Here is a 22,931-nt window from a genome sequence, read left to right on the forward strand (position 1 = left end):
ACCAACTCTCTCAGGGTGATTAGCTATGGACTGCTCTGACGTGGGACACCACCAGTTTGAGAAAGAGAAAATAAATAAATATATCAAGTTTGAGAGATTTCTTTGTGTTTCTGAATTCTCTGTCATAAGACGGAAGAAACAAGGACAGCAAGTTGACATTTTTGTTGCTATAGCAACAAAATTAATGAAGTAGTGCCTGTTCTAAATGTTCACAATTACAGAAACATAACATTTATTACAGAAATCTATACATTGGTGGTCTTGCACCATCATGTGTTGCATTACAGAGATAGGAATATAATCTCTAGATCACTGGAGCTGCTGGGAGACCCGGCTTCGATCCTAACCTCGGGTGCTGTCTGTGTGGAGCTTGCACGCTCCAACCCGTGACTGCGTGGGTTTCCTCCGGGTGCTCCCGCCTCCCTCCGCATCTCAAAGCTGTGCGGGTTTGTAGGTTCATCGGCCCTCTGCAAATTGCCCCCATTGCGTAGGGAGCGGATGAGAAAGTGTGATGGCATAGAACTTGTGTGAACGGATGGTGGATGGTCGGCGTGGAGTCGGTGGGCCGACGGTCCTGTTTCCACGCTGCATCTTGCACCAAACTAAACCTCCAACCACTTTTATTTTTCAGAAAACGATGATCATTAATCCATATTTTTAAAAATCCTTCGTATCTACATCAAGGCTGGGACTGAGAGAATTAAAAATCTTTCAATCCCAAGTAAACAAAAAATAAAGCAAATCTGTAAGTTCTTAACGCAAAGTCTCTGGACCGTATGAGAAATGAACATCGAAGCAAAATGCTGGAGTAACTCAGCGGGACAGGCAGCATCTCTGGAGAGAAGGAATGGGTGACGTTTCGGGTCGAGACCCTTCTTCAGATTCAATGGGTGACGTTTCAGGTCGAGACCCTTCATCAGATTGTGGTATTTGGCAAAAGCAGAAATATATACTTATTTCTAAATGAGGTCTGTGGAACACTGATATCAAAATCCCTGCTGAACAGTTTTCTTCATATTCACATTTTAGTTCAGAGAAAATAATTCACTTGTAAACTTTAGAGCGGCAAAGGGCTGCTTTACACAAGAAAGAGTTCAGTTTTTCACTTGCACTGATGTGATGTCATTGAATTCTTCCTGCACAGGAATTGGTGCTTTAGGGTAGTTCCTGTCCCCGAAACAGCAGCGGAAACCTGTAAAATGTCACACACGTTACTTGCTGCAACTTCCAGCTTATTACAGATTAAGACATCACGACATCATTCTTCACTCCTATTCTCATTATTGCATTCTTGTTATTATGATCTCGTTGAAACATATAAGATTGTTAAGGGCTTGGACACGCTAGAGGCAGGAAACATGTTCCCGATGTTGGGGGACTCCAGAACCAGGGGCCACACAGTTTAAGAATAAGGAGTAAGCCATTTAGAACGGAGATGAGGAAACACTTTTTCTCACAGAGAGTGGTGAGTCTGTGGAATTCTCTGCCTCAGAGGACGGTGGAGGCGGGTTCTCTGGATGCTTTCAAGAGAGAGCCAGATAGGGCTCTTAAAAATAGCGGAGTCAGGGGATATGGGGAGAAGGCAGGAACGGGGTACTGATTGGGGATGATCAGACATGATCACATTGAATGGCGGTGCTGGCTCGAAGGGCTGAATGGCCTACTCCTGCACCTATTGTCTATAGTCTAAGGTCGTGGCAGATGCCCCATCGAAGGTAGGCGCATTTATCCATGTTTGGCCCATGAATTAATTGAAATAATTTATTTGGCTACAAGATAAATGAAAGCCTGTTCCTTTGTCTATGATAATCGATGAGTGGTGTGGACTCGATGGGCCGAAGGGCCATCTTTAAAGCTGTATCACTAAACCGAGGCAGGGACTATCGCAACATTAAAGAAACAATTAGACAGGTACATGGATAGGACAGGTTTGGAGGGATATGGACCAAACGCAGGCAGCTGGGACTAGTGTAGATGGGACATGTTGGGCGGTGTGGGCCGAAGGGCCTGTTTCCATGCTGTATGACTCTATGACTAAAAATTTATAAGTGTCATAGAAACAGAAAAGAGGTGCAGGAGGAGGCCATTCGGCCCTTCGAGCCAGCACCGCCATTCATCGTGATCATGGCTGATCGTCCCCTATCAATAACCCGTGCCTGCCTTCTCCCCATATCCCTTGACTCCACTAGCCCCTAGAGCTCTATCTAACTCTCTCTTAAATCCATCCAGTGGCTTGGCCTCCACTGCCCTCTGTGGCAGGGAATTCCATAAATTCACAACTCTCTGGGTGAAAAATCATGAGCAGGCAGAATGAATGAAGATAAGATCCTTCCAAAACTTTTGGTTCTTACCCCGGTTTCCGTCCTTGCAGGACATAATTCTCCTGAATATGACAATGAATAACAAAAGGGCAGTCACCACGATGACACAGATGAAAAATGCATTGTCTCTCAGCAAACCTGAAGGGAAAGAAGTGACATGGTATTGAAGTGTGGTCCACAACTCAACATTCCATCACATTCATCATTGAGGCTACGAACAAATGTACATTTTGCTTACCACATACAGTACAATCAAAGTATCTTAGAAGAAAGAAACAAAACGCTGGAGTAACTCCGCGGGGTCAGGCAGCATCTCCAGAGAAAAGGAATGGGCGACGTTTCAGGTCGTGACCTTTCTTCAGACAGAGAGTCAGGGGAGAGGGAAAGGAGAGAGATGAAAATGAACACAGAACAAATGGATGAAAGGTTTGCAAAGGGACAAATCAAAGCCAGCAACGATAATCAAGGAAAGGTGGAGCCCACAATGATCCATTGTTGGCTATGGAGAAGGTGATAACGAGGGTCTGAAGAAGGGTCTCGACCCGAAACGTCGCCCATTCCTTCTCTCCAGAGATGCTGCCTCACCCGCTGAGTTACTCCAGCATTTTGTGTCTACCTTCGATTTTAACTAGCATCTGCAGTTCTTTCTCACACAAGGTTATCAGGTCTTACTTGGTCTGCCTGCGGTTGTTGCTGAGGTTGGATGGGTTGTTATTCTCAGCAGCGTTGTGCTGGGGGTGGTCTCGGTGGCAGGGGGCCTTCCTTTGCTGGTGGTCGTTTGTCGAGGCTCGGAGGAACTGCACACCGCGTCCCCCGTTTGTGATCCATTCTTAATTAAATACCGTTGGTCGTCAGTACATCTATACAAAGGCAAATGTAGGGCATTAATACAACGTGTGTTTCAGGGCTTGATGGCCCTTGAGATGAATGGTCGTGGTATAAAAATCTCCAATGATATCAACTTATTCAAGGAGATGTCTCTTCAGCTCTATGGACTTAAACCCCTGTCCCACGGTACGAGTTCATTCCAAGAGCTCTCCTCGACTTTGCCCTGATTCGAACTCGGAGATTTACGGTAATGGCCACTCGTCGGTACTCGGGGCTCTCGTGGACATTTTTCAACATGTTGAAAAACCTTCACAAGTCTTCCCGTGCTTACCTGCCGTTAGCGAGTCTTCCCGAGTACCTGCCGTTAGCGCTAAGAGACGTCCCCGAGCTCCGACGTACCCGCTACGTTCATTCTCCGTGCTTACCACGAGTTTGATTTTTTTTTAAACTCGGGAGAGCTCTTGGAATGAACTCGTACCGTGGGACAGAGTCAAAGAGTGATATGGTGTGGAAACAGACCCTTCGGCCCAACTTGCCCACAACGGCCAACTGTTGCTCTGTGTTTAGGGTTACCAACTGTCCCGTATTTGACCGCTACTACTCGGGTCGAGGGGTCGGTCGGGTCGGAGCGCCGCGTCCTGCCCCACCTCATCCGTCCCGTCGTAGTGCAGCCCGTGGAGTGCAGCAGCAGCAGCGCCTCATCCGATGACCCACTCATCCCCGTTACCTTTTTTCAGCAGCAAGGGATGAGTGGGTTAACATATGATGAGCATTTGACGGCACTGGGCCTGAACTCGCTGAAGTTTAGAAGGATATTCATAGAGTGATAAAGTGTCCCAGCTACACTAGTCCCACTTGCCTGCATTTGGTCCATATCCCTCCAAACCTGTCCTATCCATGTACCTGTCTGACTGTTTCTTAAACAATGGGGTAGTCCCAGCCTCAACTACCTCCTCTGGCAGCTTGTTCCGTACACTCACCACCCTTTGGTGAAAAAGTTACCCCTCGGATTCCTATTAAATCTTTTCCCCTTCACCTTGAACCTATGTCCTCTGGTCCTCGATTCCCCTACTCTGGGCAAAAGACCCTGTGCATCTGCCCGAACAATTCCTCTCACGATTTTGTATACCTCTATAAGATCACCCCTCATCCTCCTGCGCTCCATGGAATAGAGACCCAGCCTACTCAACCTCTCCCTACAGTTCACACCCTCTAGCCCTGGCAACATGAAGGGGAGGGGAGGGGGGGGGGCTCATTGAAACTTACCGAGTAGTGAAAGGCTCAGATAGAGTGGATGTGGAGAGGATGTTTCCACTAGTGGGAGAGTCTAGGACCAGAGGGCACAGCCTCAGAATAAAAGGACGTGACTTTAGAAAGGAGATGAGGAGGAATTTCTTCAGTCAGAGGGTGGTGAATCTGGAATTCATTGCTGTGGAGGCCAAGTCAATAAAATCCAATTAAAGATAGTTGAGGCCCTCCAATGAAACATAGAACATAGGTTGCCTGTCCATTCCCTCCCCAGATGCTGCCCGAGAGATGTGAGAGGAGTCAAAAGAGAAGTGGTTGAGGGTGAGGCCTCGTGGGGAGTGTAGGCAGAGGGGAACTGATAGGTCTCCAGGGGAACTGATGGGTCTCCGTGGGAGAGTGAGGAAGGGTCCCGACCCCCGTCGCCTTGCCTGTCCATTCCCTCCCCAGATGCTGCCCGACCCACTGAGTATCGCCAGCACCTTGTTTCACAAGGAATTACAACTAACCTTGTCCACGCTTTGCACGATTTGGTTCCTTTTTTATTCGAATAAAATCCTGGCAGACACGGTTCACAGGCGTTGGAATCTCCTGCAAGTAAACAAGGATCAATAAGTCTGCACGTTTTCTTTAAGAGGGCTCCTTTATAACTGTTAAGCAGGAAGTTATTTACTCTCCAGTTGGCCGACATATATCCACTCATGTGGCGAGTTTCATCAAACGTCTGCAAATGACTTTTCATTTTGAACAAATGTACACGTTAAACCTTCCTCTGAGGTACACAAAATTGCTGGAGAAACTCAGCGGGTGCAGCAGCATCTATGGAGCGAAGGAAATAGGCAACGTTTCGGGCCGAAACCCTTCTTTAGAAGACCTTCGCTCCATAGATGCTGCTGCACCCGCTGAGTTTCTCCAGCAATTTTGTCTACCTTCGATCTTCCAGCATCTGCAGTTCCTTCTTGAACACTTAAACCTTCCTCTGTTGTCTTTTAGAAATACAGTGAGGAAACAGGCCCTTCGTCCCATTGAGTCCACACTGACCAGCGATCACCCCGTACACTAGCATTATCCTCCACACAATTTACAATTTTTACCAAAGCCAATGACCAAAGCAGGTTTACACCCAAAGATAGACACAAAATGCTGGAGTTACTCAGCGGGTCAGGCAGCATCTAAGGAGATAGGTGATGTTTCGGTCAAAATCCCTCCAGACTGAAGAAGGGTTTCACCAATTCCTTTTCTCCAGAGATGCTGTCTGACCTGCTGAGTAACTCCAGCATTTTGTGTCAATCTCTGGCAAGTGATAGGTGGATACTGGTGTGGGGGTGATTTGATCAGAAGATGGATGCTGTTTGCTGAAGTCAAGAGTCAATAGTGTCTTATTGTCACATGTATCTTACTTGAACATGTGAACAGGTTCGTACCTCGTTTCACTTGCTCTCCTTCGTTACATATTTTAAAACATTTCTCCGTGTCTGTGGGAGGGGCAGTGTTCAATGCGTATCCGGGTCGACAAGTGCATTTAACTTGGGATGTTTTGGTACATTCCATCTCTATTTGAAGACCATTTGCTGGATTGGAAAGAGAAAGCATTTTCATAAAATGATCTGCTATTACAATGAAGCCAGTGCACATTTTGCATGCTAGAATTTCCTTTTTGAAATAATAATTTGGAAAGCGCTGCAACACAATAGACAATGGGTGCAGGAGTAGGCCATTCAGCCCTTCGAGCCAGCACTGCCGTTCAATGTGATCATGGCTGATCATCCCCAATCAGTACCACGTTCCTGCCTTCTCCCCATATCCCCTGACTCCGCTATTTTTAAGAGCCCTATATAGCTCTCTCTTGAAAGCATCCAGAGAACCTGCCTCCACCGTCCCGAGGCAGAGAATTCCACAGACTCACCACTCTCTGTGAGAAAAAGTATTTCCTCGTCTCCGTTCTAAATGGCTTACTCCTTAATCTTAAACTGTGTGGCCCCTGGTTCTGGACTCCCCCGACATCAGGAACATGTTTCCTGCCTCTAGCGTGTCCAAGCCCTTAACAATCTTATATGTTTCAACGAGATCTTAATAACAAGAATGCAATAATGAGAATAGGAGTGAAGAATGATGTTGTGATGTTTTAATCTGTAATAAGATGGAAGTTGCAGCAAGTAACGTGTGTGACATGTTACAGGTTTCCCACTGCTGTTTCGGGGACAGGAACTACCCTAAAGCACCAATTCCTGTGCAGGAAGAATTCAACGACATCACATCAGTGCAAGTGAAAAACTGAACTATTTCTAGTGTAAAGCAGCCCTTTGCCCTGTTTCCTGCCTCTAGTGGGTCCAAGCCCTTAACAATCTTATATGTTTCAATGAGATCCCCTTCTCACGCATTCTCCTTGAATGCCAACCACATTCTGCCATAAGATAATGCATCACAAGAATTGAAACTCGACTGGACGACAGTGAAACTAGTACACTGACAAGGGTGGGGGAGAGACGGACAGAGAGGGGTCACTTGAAGTGAGAGAGGTCAGTGTTCATACCGCTGGGTTGTAAGCAGCCCAAGCGAAATATGAGGTGCTGTTCCTCCAATTTGCTCTGACAATGGAGGAGGCCCAGGACAGAAAGTTCAGTCTGCACACTCACCTTCCGAGCACGTTTTACATTGGAGACAGCTTCCGTATGTGTTCCAGCTCGCACTAAAGGTCTCACCGATGCAAGGCTCACACTTACTCTTCAGGTTGGAGCGAGTACACCGACTAATCAACTTATTTCCTGTCAAGGGGGAACATTGCAAAGATCATGCTTTAGGTCAGAGTTTGGAAATTAAACAGCGTTGACACTGAACCGGTTTGGAACTCGTGCAAACAAATTCTATGCCCACCGAGTCCACGCCGACCATCGATCACCCGTTCATGGTACTTCTGTATAAACCCACGTTTGCATCCACTCCTGGCACACTCCACGCAATTTACAGAGGCCACTCAACCTACAAACCCGCACGGCTTTGTGGGGTGTGGGGGGGGGGGGAAACCAGAGCACCCAGAGGAAACCCACGCAGTCACTGGTAGAACGTGCAAACTCCACGCAGACAGCACCCGAGGTCAGGATCGAACCCGGGCCTCTGGGCACTGTGAGGCAGCAACTCTACCCGCTGGGCTAATCTACGGGACTGACTGAGCGGAGGAGTGTGTGTTATTGCCTGTATTTTGCATTCGTGTTCATGTTCTGAGGTGAGCGGATGACAGTCTTATTCTGGAGGAGTCTAAACTCTTTGAAAAGGCTGATTGGACTAAAATGCAAAGTGCGGGACAAACTGAGGGGCTCAGGCAGCAAATGGGGAGGCAGTATTTTGGGTTGGGACCCTTCCTCAATCTGACTGTGTCTGAAGAAGAGTCCCAACCCGAGATGCCATCAGTCCGAAGATGGGACACAGCCCTGAAATGTCAGCCGTCTGAAGAAGGGTCTCAACCCGAAACGTTGGAGAACAGAGGGACTGGGGGTCGGTGGGGGGGGGGGCTGTATTGAATACTTCTGTTACTTTGTACTTGTACTGAACACAAGCAAAGAATCTCACTGTACCAAGTGTCCGTGACAATCAGAAGGGGGATCTTATAGAAACTTGCAACATTCTTAAGGGTTTGGACAGGCTAGATGCAGGAAGATTGTTCCCGATGTTGGGGAAGTCCAGAACAAGGGGTCACAGTTTAAGGATAAGGGGGAAATCTTTTGGGACCGAGATGAGAAAAAAAAAATTCACACAGAGAGTGGTGAATCTGTGGAATTCTCTGCCACAGAAGGTAGTTGCGGCCAGTTCATTGGCTATATTTAAGAGGGAGTTAGATGTGGCCCTTGTGGCTAATGGGATCAGGGGGTATGGAGAGAAGGCAGGTACAGGATACTGAGTTGGATGATCAGCCATGATCATATTGAATGGCGGTGCAGGCTCGAAGGGCCGAATGGCCTACTCCTGCACCTGTTGTCGAATGACTGACTTGTGGCGGAGAGGCATGCATGGCGGGCGATCTCCGCAGCGGCACAGATGTGGCACGGACTGTGGCAAAGCGATGGAAGAACGAGTGTATCCGTTCCCTCCACAGATGCTGCCTCAGTGGACAAACCCGCTGAGTTCCTCCAGCACTTTGTCTTTTGCCCAAGATTCCAGCACCTGCAGTTCCTTGTATCTCCAGGTGGGTCAAGATGTTTTGACGTCGTGGGAAGGGTATTTATATCTCAGGACACTTCTGCAGCAACGAGCCAGAGGACAAAGTCCCGCATGTGAGATAGCTGATAGATTGATAGACCTAGCGTGCTGAATCAGCACATCGTCTCATCTGTGGACCAGTGACACCCACATTTGTCATCGTCTTCTCAAAAGCGAGATGGAGTGATGGTACTAGATCCATTCTTACCGGGAAACCGGGTGTGATTGAGAATACCCGTAATCAGGGAGCTATCAGTAAAGTGACAATATTCACAGATAAACCCTGACCACAGAGCAGGCAGATGGGTCTGGAGATCACTCAGTGAGGCAAGGCTTCACATGGCAATTCTGCACAATGGCAATTCTGCACAATATGCAGCAGAGATTTCAACACTGTTAGCTCTCAGGAGGAAACAAAAAAAAGCTCTCAGGAGGAAACAAAAAAAAAACTATACCTTAGATCAAACTCGAGATTTTTACGATGAACTGATGAACCTTTTTACACTTAAATTAATGCTGAATTATTGTTACACGCACCGAGATACGTTGAAAAACAGTTTGTTATCCAGCCAGATCATACCATATACGGCAGATAGGCACAAAATGCTGGAGGTTCTCAGCAGGTCAGGCAGGTCAGGCAGCATCTCTGGAGAACATGGACACAGAGTGCTGGAGTAACTCAGCGGGTCAGGCAGCATCCCTGGAGTAAAGGAACAGGTGACGTTTTGGACCGACACCCTTGTCCCGCTTTGTGACACCAGCTTTTTGTGTCTATCTTCGGTTTATATACCAGCATCTGCAGTTCCTCACTACACTTGCCTTAGATGAGTACAGCGAGTAATGCTAAAGAGAAAACGGGCAGAGTGCAGAATATAATGACAAGCCTTTGTCGGCACTGGGCCTGCACTCGCTGGAGTTTAGAAGGATGAGGAGGGGACCTCATTGAAACTTACTGAATAGTGAAAGGCCCGGATAGAGTGGATGTGGAGAGGATGTTTCCACTAGTGGGAGAGTCTAGGACCAGAGGGCACAGCCTCAGAATAAAATGACGTACCTTTAAAAAGGAGACGAGGAGGAATTTCTCTAGTCAGAGGGTGGTGAATCTGTGGAATTCATTGCCACAGACGGCTGTGGAGGCCAAGTCAATGGATATTTTTTAAGGCGGAGATTGATAGATTCTTGATTTGCACGGGTGTCAGGGGTTGTGGGGAGAAGGCAGAAGAATGGGGTTGAGAGGGAAAGATAGATCAGCCATGATTGAATGGAGGAGTAGATTTGATGGGCCGAATGGCCCAATTCTGCTCCTATCACCTATGAACTTACAATGCTACAGTTGCTGGGAAAGGAAAGTGCAGATTTAGAGACACTTGGTACATCGTGGAAACAGGTCCTTCAGTCCACCGTGCCCGTGTCAACCCGCCATCATCCCTACATTAGTTCTGTCGTCCACACTAAGGACATTTTACAGAAGCCAATTAACCTACAAACCGAAGATAGACACAAAAAGCCGGAGTAACTCAGCGGGACAGGCAATTTATTTGGAGAGAAGGAATGGGTGACGTTTTGGGTCGAGACCCTTCTTCAGACTAGTCGGGGATAAGGAAAACTAGGGATATAGACGATGATGTAGAGAGATAAAGAACAATGAATGAAAGATATGCAAAAAACTTACGATGATAAAGGAAATAGGCCATTGTTATCTGTTTGTTGGGTGAAAACGAGAAGCTGGTGTGGGCCCTGGGTGGGGGTGGGACCTACAAACCTACATGTCTGGAGTGTGGGAGAAAACTGGATCACAAGTTTTCTTCACCTTCTGAGGAGGTAGAAGCATTGGTGTGATTTAGTGGCCATAGCACCAATGTGGTTCGGCCAGGGCACATTGTCAGTCATACTTACATAAGACAAATTCCATTCACCTTTCTTATCATCTCCAGCACACTCGTGCATTTTCTGAGCCAACTGGCTTTATTGTAAGTCAAAATGTTCCACCTTGAGCTAATTCTATTCACTGCACACTATCTATTCACTGTGTTTACTTGTAAGACATTCACGTTACTGCCAGGCCTCGCAGTTAATTGCAAACCTTTAACTTTGAACTGAAAGCGGGAAAGTTTTTGAGTGGGAATCTTTACAAGATGTTGATGCTTTAAGTTGCCACAATTTGGAAGATTGTTGAATAGGCAGAAAAGATTAGTCGGGGCTGTTCGCTTTGATCTTCATCAAACATTCAATAGGACGTTTCAAACATGCTTACTCGTCAGTGAAAGTAGGAACAGAAAATATCACAGAGTGGAAACAGTTATTTTAAATGTTTACCAAGGTGGAATTTACAAAACCAAGTAGACATGTATATAGCAAATGACTCAGTTAACCCACCCATCGCCCACTTTACTCTTTCACTGTTTACTCCTAGTAAAAAATAACAGATGCAGCTATTTTATTCTCATTTCATTTATTCATTGCGCCAATCCACGCAGTGGCGCAGCGGGTAGAGCAGCTGCCTCACAGCACCAGAGACCCAGGTTCGATCCTGACCTCGGCTGCTGTCAGCGTGGAGTTTGCACGTTCACCCCGTGACCGCGTGGGTTTCCTCCGGGTGCTCCGGTTTCCTCCCACATCCCAAAGACGTGCGTGTTTGTAGGTTAATTGGCCCGCTGTAAATTGCCCCCAATGTGTAGGGAGCAGATGGGAAAGTGGGATAGCATAGAACAGGTGATCAATGGTCAGCGTGGACTCGATGGGCCGAATGACCTGTTTCCTTTCAATCAATCACATACCACTCATTTCCTTATACGTCTGACCACTATATCACCAACCTCCATGCCATATTGACATTTACAAATCGAATCAAGCTTGACTTTTATTTAATTGAAAACTTTAAAACTATTTCTCCCTTCAATTTTATTATAAATGAGTGGGAATAATCTGCAAATTTTGATGACCTTTACAATGACTAATCACCCAAATTAACTTCATGACGGCATGGTACAGATTAATTTGGCTGATTAGTCAAAATAAAGGTTAGATTACATTTTTAGATTATAACAGCCTCATTCATAGTAAGTTATTATAAGTTATGATATTTCCATTAAGAGTCTGCAATTGGGTCAAGAGTATTTCATTGTCATATGTACCGAAACGGAACAATGAAATTCTTACTTGCAGCAGCGTAGTATGTCTGCAAACACAGTGTTCAACAAACTATATAATAAACAAATTAAAAATGACCTCAACATATTAATAAAATGCCTTCACAAAATAAGCAGCACAAGAATATATTTCTGTGAAAAGGATGTTTGTTCTACTGACATATCTACAAAATTGTGTATACATCTAACATATCTACACTCACACTGACATATCCACACACATACAGACATATCTACACACATACTGACATACCTACACACATACTGACATATCTACACATACTGACATATCTACACACATATTTGGATGTTTGGCTTGTATACTCTGGAGTATAGAAGGATGAGAGGATATATTATTGAAACATATAAGATTATTAAGGGTTTGGACACGCTAGAGGCAGGAAACATGTACCTGATGTTGAGGGAGTCCAGAACCAGGGGCCACTGTTTAAGAATAAGGGGTAAGCCATTTAAAACGGAGACGAGGAAACGCTTTTTCACCCAGAGAGTTGTGAGTGTGGAATTCTCTGCCTCAGAGGGCGGTGGAGACCGGTTCTCTGGATACTTTAAAGAGAGAGCTAGATAGGACTCTTACAGATAGCGGAGTCAGGGGATATGGGGAGAAGGCAGGAACGGGGTACTGATTGGGGATGATCACATTGAATGGCGGTGCAGACAGCACCCGTTGTCAGGATCGAAGTTGGGTCTCTGGCGCTGTAAGGCAGCAACTCTACCGCTGCGCCATCGTGCCAGCAGTGATGAAGGGAGGTGGACATTGGCAGGAGCCAGGAACCTAAGGGATTGGTATTTTGCCGGCTTCAGATGAATGTGGCCGATCTCGTGAAACGTGAAGTGGGAGGGGGGATTTTAGTGGGCAACAAGTTGAAGGAAGTTCCTGTAACGCAGGAAGTGCTGACAAGGCATGTTGTTTCCACAGAAATGGGTTCACTGTAAATATATTGACTTCCTTTTAACAAGATGCTGAGTTACTGTCAGATTCTCAGTGACAACAGGAGGAGAAGGAGTGGAAATGTGCGAACATGGATTATTTAACCCCAGCCCATATAAAAAGCACGAGACACACAAAATACTGAAGTAACTCAGCGGGACAGGCAGCATCTCTGGAGAAAATGGGCATCCCGAGAAGCTGCCTGACCCAGGGAATTACTCCAGCATTTTGTGTCTATCTTTGGAGATCTTAGGAAGTTTAATTTGCAGGGCTGCCAACAATGGGTGAGAGTTGGGAGTGAAAAATTACAAGAGACCAAGCCTGAGAAAGCGTGGTGAGCGGGTGGGGGTGGGGGGAGGGGTGGGGGTGGGGGGAGGGGGGGGGGGGGGAGGAAGGTGTTCATTGGCTTCCTTGTTATCTAACATGCTTGTTACTTTGTCAAAGAAGTCATCAATTGGTTGAACACAATTTCTCATCCATGAAATTATACTCACTCAGCTGTATAAGTATTCTGTTACCATTTCTTACATTTTCCTAACAAACTGTCCTGAAGTTATTTTCACCCCCAATATTTTCAGTATTTTGCTGTCTTCCTCTCAGCTGGGACTTTTCCAAAATGCAAAGTCCAATAACTATATATTAAAGCAATATTATTCTATTAAATGTTGATCTTGAGAGTACATAATATTTTCTGTGGTTTACATAACACAAAATGATAAAAAAGATCTTTGTTTTGATTGCACCTACCAACATGCATACATTAATATATTACAGTTAATATGTACCGAGGGCAATTTTTGTTCCAATGCTCCCCATTCCCAATTACTTTTACATTGAAGTGGTTGAAATCAAAGTGAAGTTTAAATGGCATCATAAAAGTAAAACCTCCTGAATGGATGATATTTATTATGTGGTTGGTTGGGGGTCAGTATCAGCACAATTACTATATTAAATTTTGAATCTTCAGATGTCCTGGTTTAAGCTAAAACTAAAGACAAATAATAATCTCCTCACACATTCCTCTGCAAGTATCTCTGTCACTCCTTTAAAATATGCCCGTTCTATGAACAAGCTCTTAAATATCGCATCTGAATCAGTTTCCATCTGATTACACTCTTTGAGGATGTTCATCTACGTGTTCAATTAATAAAACAACGAGATTGGGGACATTTCTATTCAACCTGTCAAAGGAATTGGGGGGGGGGGGGGTTAGAAATAGTCAGTGAGGTAAACAAACATAATGGTTGAGTGGCAAATGACAACAGTGCCACTGTTGCCAATATTTAACTGAAGGAAATAATGGTTTATTGGGGCTGTATGTTGCGACAGACAGCCTGACACCTTGCATGTCATTTTAATATTACACTTATCCCATCCCCGAGACAAACACTCGCCAACCCCGGCTCTCCAACACCCGCGGCCCGTACAGTTGATATGAGTTTTGAAATTTTCGTTGATCACAGAATTTCTCACGACAGAGCGTGAGAAATTTGAGATCAGCGTGAGAGCGTGAGAATTTGGCCAAATGATGATTCTCACGTTCAAAGCATGAGAGTTGGCAGCCCTGAATTTGCTTCAGTCCAACATTCACAGTGAGGAACAGTGCCATTGGTGGGAGAGTAAACAGGAAGTGTTTCAACCAGAATTACACCTGGAGTATTATGGGTAGACAAAAGTGCTGGAGAAACTCAGCGGGTGCGGCAGCATCTATGGTGTGAAAGAAATAGGCAACGTTTCGGGCCAAAACCCTTCTTCAGACTGATGTGGGGTGGGGGGGGGGGGGGGGGGGGGGGGGGGGAGAAGAAGAAATGAAGAGGAGGAGCCAGAAGGCTGAGGGAGAGCTGAGAAGGGGAGGGGACAGTAAGGGCTACCTGAAATTGGAGAAGTCAATGTTCATGCCATTGGGGTATAAACTGCCCAAACGAAATATGAGGTGCTGCTCCTCCAATTCCTTTCTTCAATGAAAAAGCCACCTCTCAGGTCCCTATTGAATCTTCCCCCCCACCCTCACCTTAAACCGATGTCCTCTGTTCTCGATTCCACAATTAGAAGATGAATCAATGGCAGCAGCTGAATTTCTAAACTCCGCTCAACACACTGTGGCGTAGCGGGTGGAGCCGCTGCCACACAGCATCAGGGGTCCGGGTTGCTGTCTGTGTGGAGTTTGCACGTTCTCCCTGTGACCGCGTGGGGTTCCTCTGGGTGCACCGGTTTCCTCCCACATCCCAAAGACGTGCGGGTTTTTGTAGGTTACTTGGCCGTCTCTAATTTGTCGCTAGTAGATAGGGTGTGGATGAGAATGTGGGATAACAGAACTGGTGTGAACAGGAACCGAGAAGGCACACCCATGCCCCCATATCCTTACAAGAGATCCTTCTTCAGACTGAAGACGCCTGTTCCTGAAACGACGAAAGACTTCGGAACTGCCACATCGACTCATCTCCCAGGGTGAATTATCTCCCGGTGGTTCATTTGAAGACACTACATATATTGATGGAGAGATAAGGAACTGCAGATGCTGGTTAACAACGAAAAAAAGGCACTAGGTGCTGGAGTAACGCGGCGGATCAGGCAGCTTCCCTGGATCCACAGATGCTGCCTGACCACCAGAGATACTCCAGCACTTTGTGGTTGACGCAAGATCCCCTGCATCTGCAGTTCCTTGTGAAACATAGAAAATAGGTGCAGGAGTAGGCCATTCGGCCCTTCGAGCCTGCACCGCCATTCAATATGATCATGGCTGATCATCCAACTCAGTATCCTGTACCTGCCTTCTCTCCATACCCGCTGATCCCTTTAGCCACAAGGGCCACATCTAACTCCCTCTTAAATATAGCCAATGAACTGCACTCAACTACTTTCTGTGGCAGAGAATTTCACAGATTCACCACTCTGTGTGAAAAAAAAATTCTCATCTCGGTCCTAAAAGACTTCCCCCTTATCTTTAAACTGTGACCCCTTGTTCTGGACTTCCCCAACATCGGGAACAATCTTCCTGCATCTAGCCTGTCCAACCCCTTAAGAATTTTGTAAGTTTTTATAAGATCTCCCTCAATCTTCTAAATTCTAGCAAGTACAAGCCGAGCCGAGGCCAGTTCATTGGCTATATTTAAGAGGGAGTTAGATGTGGCCCTTGTGGCCCTTGTGGCTAATCTCTTATGTGGGACCTCGTCGAAAGCCTTCTGAAAGTCCAGATATAACACATCCACTGGTTTTCCTTTATCCACTCTACTAGCTACATCCTCGAAAAATTCTATAAGATTCGTCAGACATGAATTACCTTTCGTAAATCCATGCTGACTTTGTCCAATGATTTCACCACTTTCCAAATGTGCTGCTATCCCATCTTTAATAACTGACTCTAGCATTTTCCCCACTACCGATGTTAGACTAACTGGTCTGTAATTCTCCGTTTTCTCTCTTCCTCCCTTTTTAAAAAGTGGGGTTACATTAACTACACTCCAATCCTCAGGAACTACTACAGGATCTAAAGAGTTTTGAAAAATTATCACTAATGCATCCACTATTTCTGGGGCTACTTCCTTAAGCACTCTGGGATGCAGCCTATCTGGCCCTGGGGGTTTATCGGCCTTTAATCCATTCAATTTACCTAACACCACTTCTCGACTACCCTGGATTTCACTCAGTTCCTCCATCTCATTTGACCCCCGGTCCCCTGTTATTTCTGGCAGATTATTTATGTCTTCCTTAGTGAAGACAGAACCAAAGTAGTTATTCAATTGGTCTGCCATGTCCTTGTTCCCCCAGGATCAGTTCACCTGTTTCTGACTGCAAGGGACCTACATTTGTTTTAACTAATCTTTTTCTCTTCACATATCTATAAAATCTTTTGCAGTCAGTTTTTATGATCCCTGCCACATTTTCTATCATAACCTATTTTCCATTTCCTAATTAAGCCCTTTGTCCTCCTCTGCTGGACTCTGAATTTATCCCAGTCCTCTGGTAGGCTGCTTTTTCTGGCAATTTTGTATGCTTCATCTTTTGTTTTGATACTATCCCTAATTTCCATTGTTATCCACGGATGCACTACCTTCCCTGATTTATTCTTTTGCCAAACTGGGATGAACAATTGTTGTAGTTCATCCATACGGTCTTTAAATGCCTTCCATTGCATATCCATCGTCAACCCTTTAAGAATCAATTGCCAGTCTATCTTGGCCTCTGGAAACACAGTCCCTGCAAACAGCAACACTTCCCATTCTTGTTTTGAGGAAATGGGGCACATTTTATGATTTATATTTCAAACTTGGTGAACGTCAAATCCACTGCTACAAAACGCTGAGGCTCTTGTAAAGGATGTGGGCCTCAAGTGAATTCCGCTGACGGGCAAAGGCAACGCACACTCACACACACACTCACACACACACTCACTCACACACACACTCACACACACACTCACTCACACACACATTCACACACACACACTCACACACACACTCACACACACACTCACACACACACTCACACACAAGCACACTCACTCACACACACACACACTCACACACACACACACACACTCTCTCACACACACACACTCACACACACACTCACTCACACACACTCACACACACACTCACACACAAGCACACTCACACACAAGCACACTCACTCACACACACACACACACTCTCTCACACACACACACACACACACACACACTCACACACTCACACTCACTCACACACACTCACTCACATACACACTCTCTCTCACACACACACACACACTCACACACACACTCACACTCACTCACACACTCACACTCATACTCACTCACACACTCTCACACACTCTCACACACCCCTCTCTAACCCCGTGTGTCGGAAGGAACGGCAGATGATGGTTTAGACCGAAGATAGACACCAAATGCCGGAGTAACTCAGCGGGACAGGCAGCATCTGTGGAGAGACGGAATGGGTGACCCTTGAAAGGGTCTCGACCCGAAACGTCACACATTCCTTCTCTCCATAGATGCTGCCTGTCCCGCTGAGTTACTCCGGCATTTGGTGTCGCTCTTGCTTCCCGTCCGCTGGGTAACGCTTGTGGGGAACGGAGAGGGGGGGGGGGGGTGGTTGTAGAATTAGCGAAAGGTGCTACATAAATGCAAACTTCACCCCTCTCCTCCCCCTAAACCGGCCCCCAGTCCTTGCACGGTGCGAACCCACACGTCCCGGAACAGACAGAGGCATCACTGTACAGCCATTCGGCCCGTCCTGTCTATGCTGGCATACCGGGATAGTCCCCAATTCCTTGTAATTTGGCCCATCTCCCTCCCCGCCCATATTTCTGCCCAAATGCCTTTTAAAACAAACGCGGAGAGAAGGACACTGAGTACTGGAGTAACTCAGCGGGTCGGGCAGCATCTGTGGAGGAAAATAGACCGGAGAGAGACCCTTCACTCTGGAGAACATGGGACAGGCGACGTTTCGGGTCGAGACCCAACTTCTCCAGAGGGAAGAGTTTCTCTCTCTGGTCTATTTTCCTCCACAGTGACAGACGCTGCCTGGCCCATCTGAGTTCCTCCAGCACCCTGTGTCTTGCTCAGCATTCCAGCACCTGCAGTTCATTGAGTCCACTAGACATTAGTTTGAAGGAGCGAGGGGGGGGACTTACCGGGGGGGCACTTGCTGCAACACTCTTTTTTCTTGTCGATGGTCCATGAGTAATGGGTGCTGTTGTCACAGGTTTGAATGGGTGTGAGCAGGAGAGAGAGCAGCGCCAGGGAACAGCAGAAACGACCAGACATCTTACAGTCCCGACCTCCGACTGAAGCACTAGAGTTAGTCACACGCTGCCTGTAATATGCCTGCTGTTAAGGGAAACCACCCTCTCACTGTCAACCCTGACCACCCCCCCCTACACACACACACACACACACACACAATAGGACAAACACGGAACTGCAGTCTGTCAGACGCATAGTTGCTGGAGTAACTCACAAAGTGTTTAGGAAGGAACTGCAGATGCTGGAAAATGTCTGAAGAAGGGTTTCGGCCCGAAACGTTGCCAATTTCCTTCGCTACACAGATGCTGCTGCACTCGCTGAGTTTCTCCAGCATTTTTATCTACCTGCTGGAGTAACTCAGCGGGTCAGTCAGCATCTGGGGGGAGAGGGAAGGAATGGGTGACATTTAGGGTCGAGGCCCTTTGACGAAGGGCCTCGACTCTAAACGTCACCCATGCCATCCGAGAGGCAGTGGGGAGAGGGGGAACGAGAGATGGCCAATTGGGATCGTGGGAGTGTGGAGCCCACAATGGTGCATTGTTGGCTGTGGGGTAGGTTTAGTTGAGCTTAGTTTATCGTCACGTGTACCGAGGTACAGCGAAATGCTTCCGTTGCGCGCTATCCAGCCTCAGAGGCCGGTTCTCTGGATACTTTCAAGAGAGAGCTAGATAGGGATCTTAAGGATAGCGGGATTATAGGGGGGGGGGGGGGGGGGGGGGGGGGGGAGCAGGAACGGGGTACTGATTGGGGATGATCAGCAATGATCACATTGAATAGGGATGCTGGCTCGAACTCCTGCACCTATTGTCCATTGTCAGCGGAAAGACTATACATGATTACAATCGAACCATTTACAGTGTACATATACATAATAAGGGAATAACGAGTTGTGAAACTCAACAGACCAACAGTGGGACAACTAGTGTGGGGGAGGGAGAGAGACAGGGAGGAGCTATGCTGAAATTGGTCAGTCTGGTGAAGGGTCCCTCAGGTCTGTCCATCTCATCCCCACAGAGTTGCTCCAGCACTCTGCTGTGACCTGATCTCAGACGCACCATATCCCCTTAGTTAGAACCCCTTGCAGTTTACAGCCTCCAGATTCATCCCCACCTCCCACTTCGAGGGACAACCCCTGATACCGAATGGGGACGCAAGGTGCTGGAGTAACTCAGTGGCTCAGGCAGCATCTCTGGAGAACGTGGGCAGGTGGTGTTTCAGGTCGAGACCCTTCTTCGGACTGATTGTGGGGGTGGGGGAGCTGAAAAAGGAGAGAGGCAAACCCTGGCAGACAATAGGTCGACACAGGTGAGGGGGAGCGGGGAGGGAGATTTAAATACCATTATTAATTAAGAATCGTTTTGTAATAGGGCCCCTGGGAAAGGATGATCATATTTTACATTAACAGACCAGAACAAAACGGAAACAGGCCCTTCAGCCCACAATGTCTGTATCAAACTATCATATCTGCCTCCACCACCACCACCCCTGGCAGCGTGTTCCAGGCACCCACCACTCTCAGTGTGGAAAAACCTACCCCACACGTCTCCTGTAAACTTTGTCCTTCTCTCTCTCAGGTTAAACATATGTAATTAGGTCTGTGACTTTTCCAACCTGGTGAGAAAGGCTCTGGATGTCCACCCGACCGATGCCTCTTATAATTTTATGTACTCTCAATTGAAGGAAGGTCGGTGAGCACCCGGTGGGCCAAAGAAACGCTTCAAGGAAAACATCAAGTCAAGTCAAGTTTATTCGTCACATACACATACGAGATGTGCAGTGAAATGAAAAGTGGCAATGCTCGCGGACTTTGTGCAAAAAGACAAACAAACAAACAAACTATAAACACAATCATAAACACACACATATTCTTTTACATATTAAATATTGGAAGGAAAAACGTTCAGTAAAGTTAGTCCCTGGTGAGATAGGAGTTTACAGTCCGAATGGCCTCTGGGAAGAAACTCCTTCTCAACCTTTCCGTTCTCACAGCAAAGAACAGTCTAAAATTCCACATCGCACCGAGCGGCTGGGAGCACATTGCACTGGGCAGGCGCTCCTGGAGGAAATCCATCCTTGCAGGAAAGAGCTGCACATCACAAAATGGAACTACGCCGTGTGGCAGAGACAAAGCGACAAGGAGAGAGAGAGAGAGAAGGGGGCTCGATGACTACCAACCACCGCCAGTCTCCAATGCCCACGTTGCACTAAGGTGTGTGGATCGTGGATCGGCCTCCACAGACATCTGCAGACCCACCAGTAGACGCCCCTATGGAGAGGAGAGGACAGTCATACTTGTTTCCAGTGACCGCCGATGATAATGGCCAAAGATCGAAGAGCGGAGCAAAATGGTCCACTCTTGCTAAATCCAATGGACTGACGTGTAGTACACACTGGAGCATAACATCCGCCATTTCCGTTTGAGTAAGGGTGGGGGAGACAGCCTACCTGGGGGCAGCGACAGCGGCCGGGCCTCTGGCACAAAGACCGGTCCTGTTGCTCAGAAGGGTAAGGAAAAGAAGAGGAGGGCAATTGTAATAGGGGACTCTATAGTCAGGGGGTCGGATAGGCGATTCTGTGGACGCAGACAGGAGACCCGGATGGTAGTTTGCCTCCCTGGTGCCAGGGTCAGGGATGTGTCTGAACGGGTCCAAGAAATCCTGAAATGGGAGGGAGAGGAGCCTGAGGTTGTGGTACATATAGGTACCAACGACATAGGTAAAAAAACAGAAGAGGTCCTGAAAGAAGAATTTAGGGAGTTAGGTAGAGAGTTAAGGAGAAGGACTGCAAAGGTAACAATCTCAGGATTACTGCCTGTGCCATGCGACAGTGAGAGTAGGAATGGAGCGAGGTGGAGGATAAATGAGTGGATGAGGGACTGGTGCAGTGGGTATGGATTCAAGTTTCTGGATCATTGGAACCTCTTTTGGGGAAGGTGCGACCTGTACAGAAAGGACGGGTTGCACTTGAACTCGAGGAGGACCAATATCCTGGCGGGGAGATTTGCAAAAGCTACTGGGGAAACTTTAAACTAGTATGGTTGGGGGGAGGGACTCAAATTGGGAAAGCTAGCAGTCAGTGTGTGAGGCAGGAGGCAGAGAATGGTAGCACTCTGACCCAAAATGTAGGGGAGAGAGAAGAAAAAGACAATAAACAGAGAATAAGAGAGGGTGGGTTTCTTAAATGTGTATATTTTAATGCTAGGAGCATTGTAAGAAAGGTGGATGAACTCAGAGCCTGGATTGACACCTGGAAGTATGATGTTGTGGCGATCAGTGAAACATGGTTGCAGGAGAGCTGTGATTGGAAACTAAATATTCCAGGATTTCGTTGCTTCAGGTGTGATAGAATTGGAGGGGCAAGAGGTGGAGGTGTTGCATTGCTTATCAGGGAAGATATTACAGCAGTGCTTTGGCAGGATAGATTAGAGGGCTCGTCTAGGGAGGCTATTTGGGTGGAATTGAGAAATGGGAAAGGGTTAGCAACATTTATAGGGGTGTATTATAGACCGCCAAATGGGGTGCGAGAATTGGAAGAGCAAATATGTAAGGAGATTGCAGATATTAGTAGTAAGCACAAGGTAGTGATTGTGGGAGATTTCAATTTTCCACACATAGACTGGGAAACACATTCTGTAAATGGGCTGGATGGGTTGGAGTTTGTAAAATGTGTGCAGGATAGTTTTTTGCAGCAATACATAGAAGTACCTAGTAGAGAAGGGGCGGTGCTGGACCTCCTGTTAGGAAATCGGGTCAGGTGGCAGAGGTATGCGTTGGGGAACAGTTCGGGACCAGTGATCACAATACCATTAGTTTCAATATAATTATGGAGAGGGTCAGAACTGGACCTAGGGTTGAGATTTTTGATTGGAGAAAGGCTAACTTTGAGGAGATGCGAAAGGATTTAAAAGGAGTAAATTGGGACTATTTGTTTTATGGGAAAGATGTGGCAGAGAAATGGAGGACATTTAAAGGTGAAATTTTAAGAGTACAGAATCTTTATGTCCCTGTTCGGTTGAAAGGAAATAGTAAAAATTGGAAAGAGCCATGGTTTTCAAGGGAAATTGGACACTTGGTTCGGAAAAAGAGAGAGATCTACAATAATTATAGGCAGCATGGAGTAAATGAGGTGCTTGAGGAATATAAAGAATGTAAAAAGAATCTTAAGAAAGAAATTAGAAAAGCTAAAAGAAGATATGAGGTTGCTTTGGCAAGTAAGGTGAAAGTAAATCCAAAGGGTTTCTACAGCTATATTAATAGCAAAAGGATAACGAGGGATAAAATTGGTCCATTAGAGATTCAGAGTGGACAGCTATCTGCAGAGCCAAAAGAGATGGGGGAGATATTGAACAATTTCTTTTCTTCGGTATTCACCAAGGAGGATATTGAATTATGTGAGGTAAGGGAAACAAGTAGAGTAGCTATGGAAACTATGAGATTCAAAGAAGAGGAAGTACTGACACTTTTGAGAAATATAAAAGTGGATAAGTCTCCAGGTCCGGA

General features: G+C 46.5%; 1 protein-coding gene across 1 annotated transcript; it reads right to left on the reverse strand.

The window, feature by feature from the left end:
• Positions 1 to 570: 570 nt before the first annotated feature.
• On the reverse strand, positions 571 to 18,453 carry tnfrsf4 (TNF receptor superfamily member 4). The gene is made up of 7 exons (XM_033047812.1): positions 18,321 to 18,453; positions 7,031 to 7,159; positions 5,819 to 5,965; positions 4,904 to 4,985; positions 2,994 to 3,181; positions 2,352 to 2,459; positions 571 to 1,192 (listed from the first exon to the last, which is right to left on the reverse strand). Exons 1-7 carry the CDS (start codon positions 18,451 to 18,453, stop codon positions 1,095 to 1,097), a joined length of 885 nt encoding a protein of 294 aa, XP_032903703.1. The 3' UTR covers positions 571 to 1,094.
• Between the last annotated feature and the right edge of the window lie 4,478 nt (positions 18,454 to 22,931).

Source organism: Amblyraja radiata, chromosome 31 (genome assembly GCF_010909765.2).
Source record: "Amblyraja radiata isolate CabotCenter1 chromosome 31, sAmbRad1.1.pri, whole genome shotgun sequence".
Lineage (NCBI taxonomy): Eukaryota > Metazoa > Chordata > Chondrichthyes > Rajiformes > Rajidae > Amblyraja > Amblyraja radiata.

Bases quoted from the DNA above. Each gene is read 5' to 3' on its own strand.
- tnfrsf4 (XM_033047812.1), bottom strand. From the start codon at position 18,453: ATGTCTGGTCGTTTCTGCTGTTCCCTGGCGCTGCTCTCTCTCCTGCTC. The intron at 5,966-7,030 runs GTGAGTGTGCAG...TTTCCAATCCAG, and splicing joins ATGTAAAACGTGCTCGGAAG to CAAATGGTCTTCAAATAGAG. The intron at 1,193-2,351 runs GTAAGAACCAAA...GACATTTTACAG, and splicing joins CTGCAAGGACGGAAACCGGG to GTTTCCGCTGCTGTTTCGGG.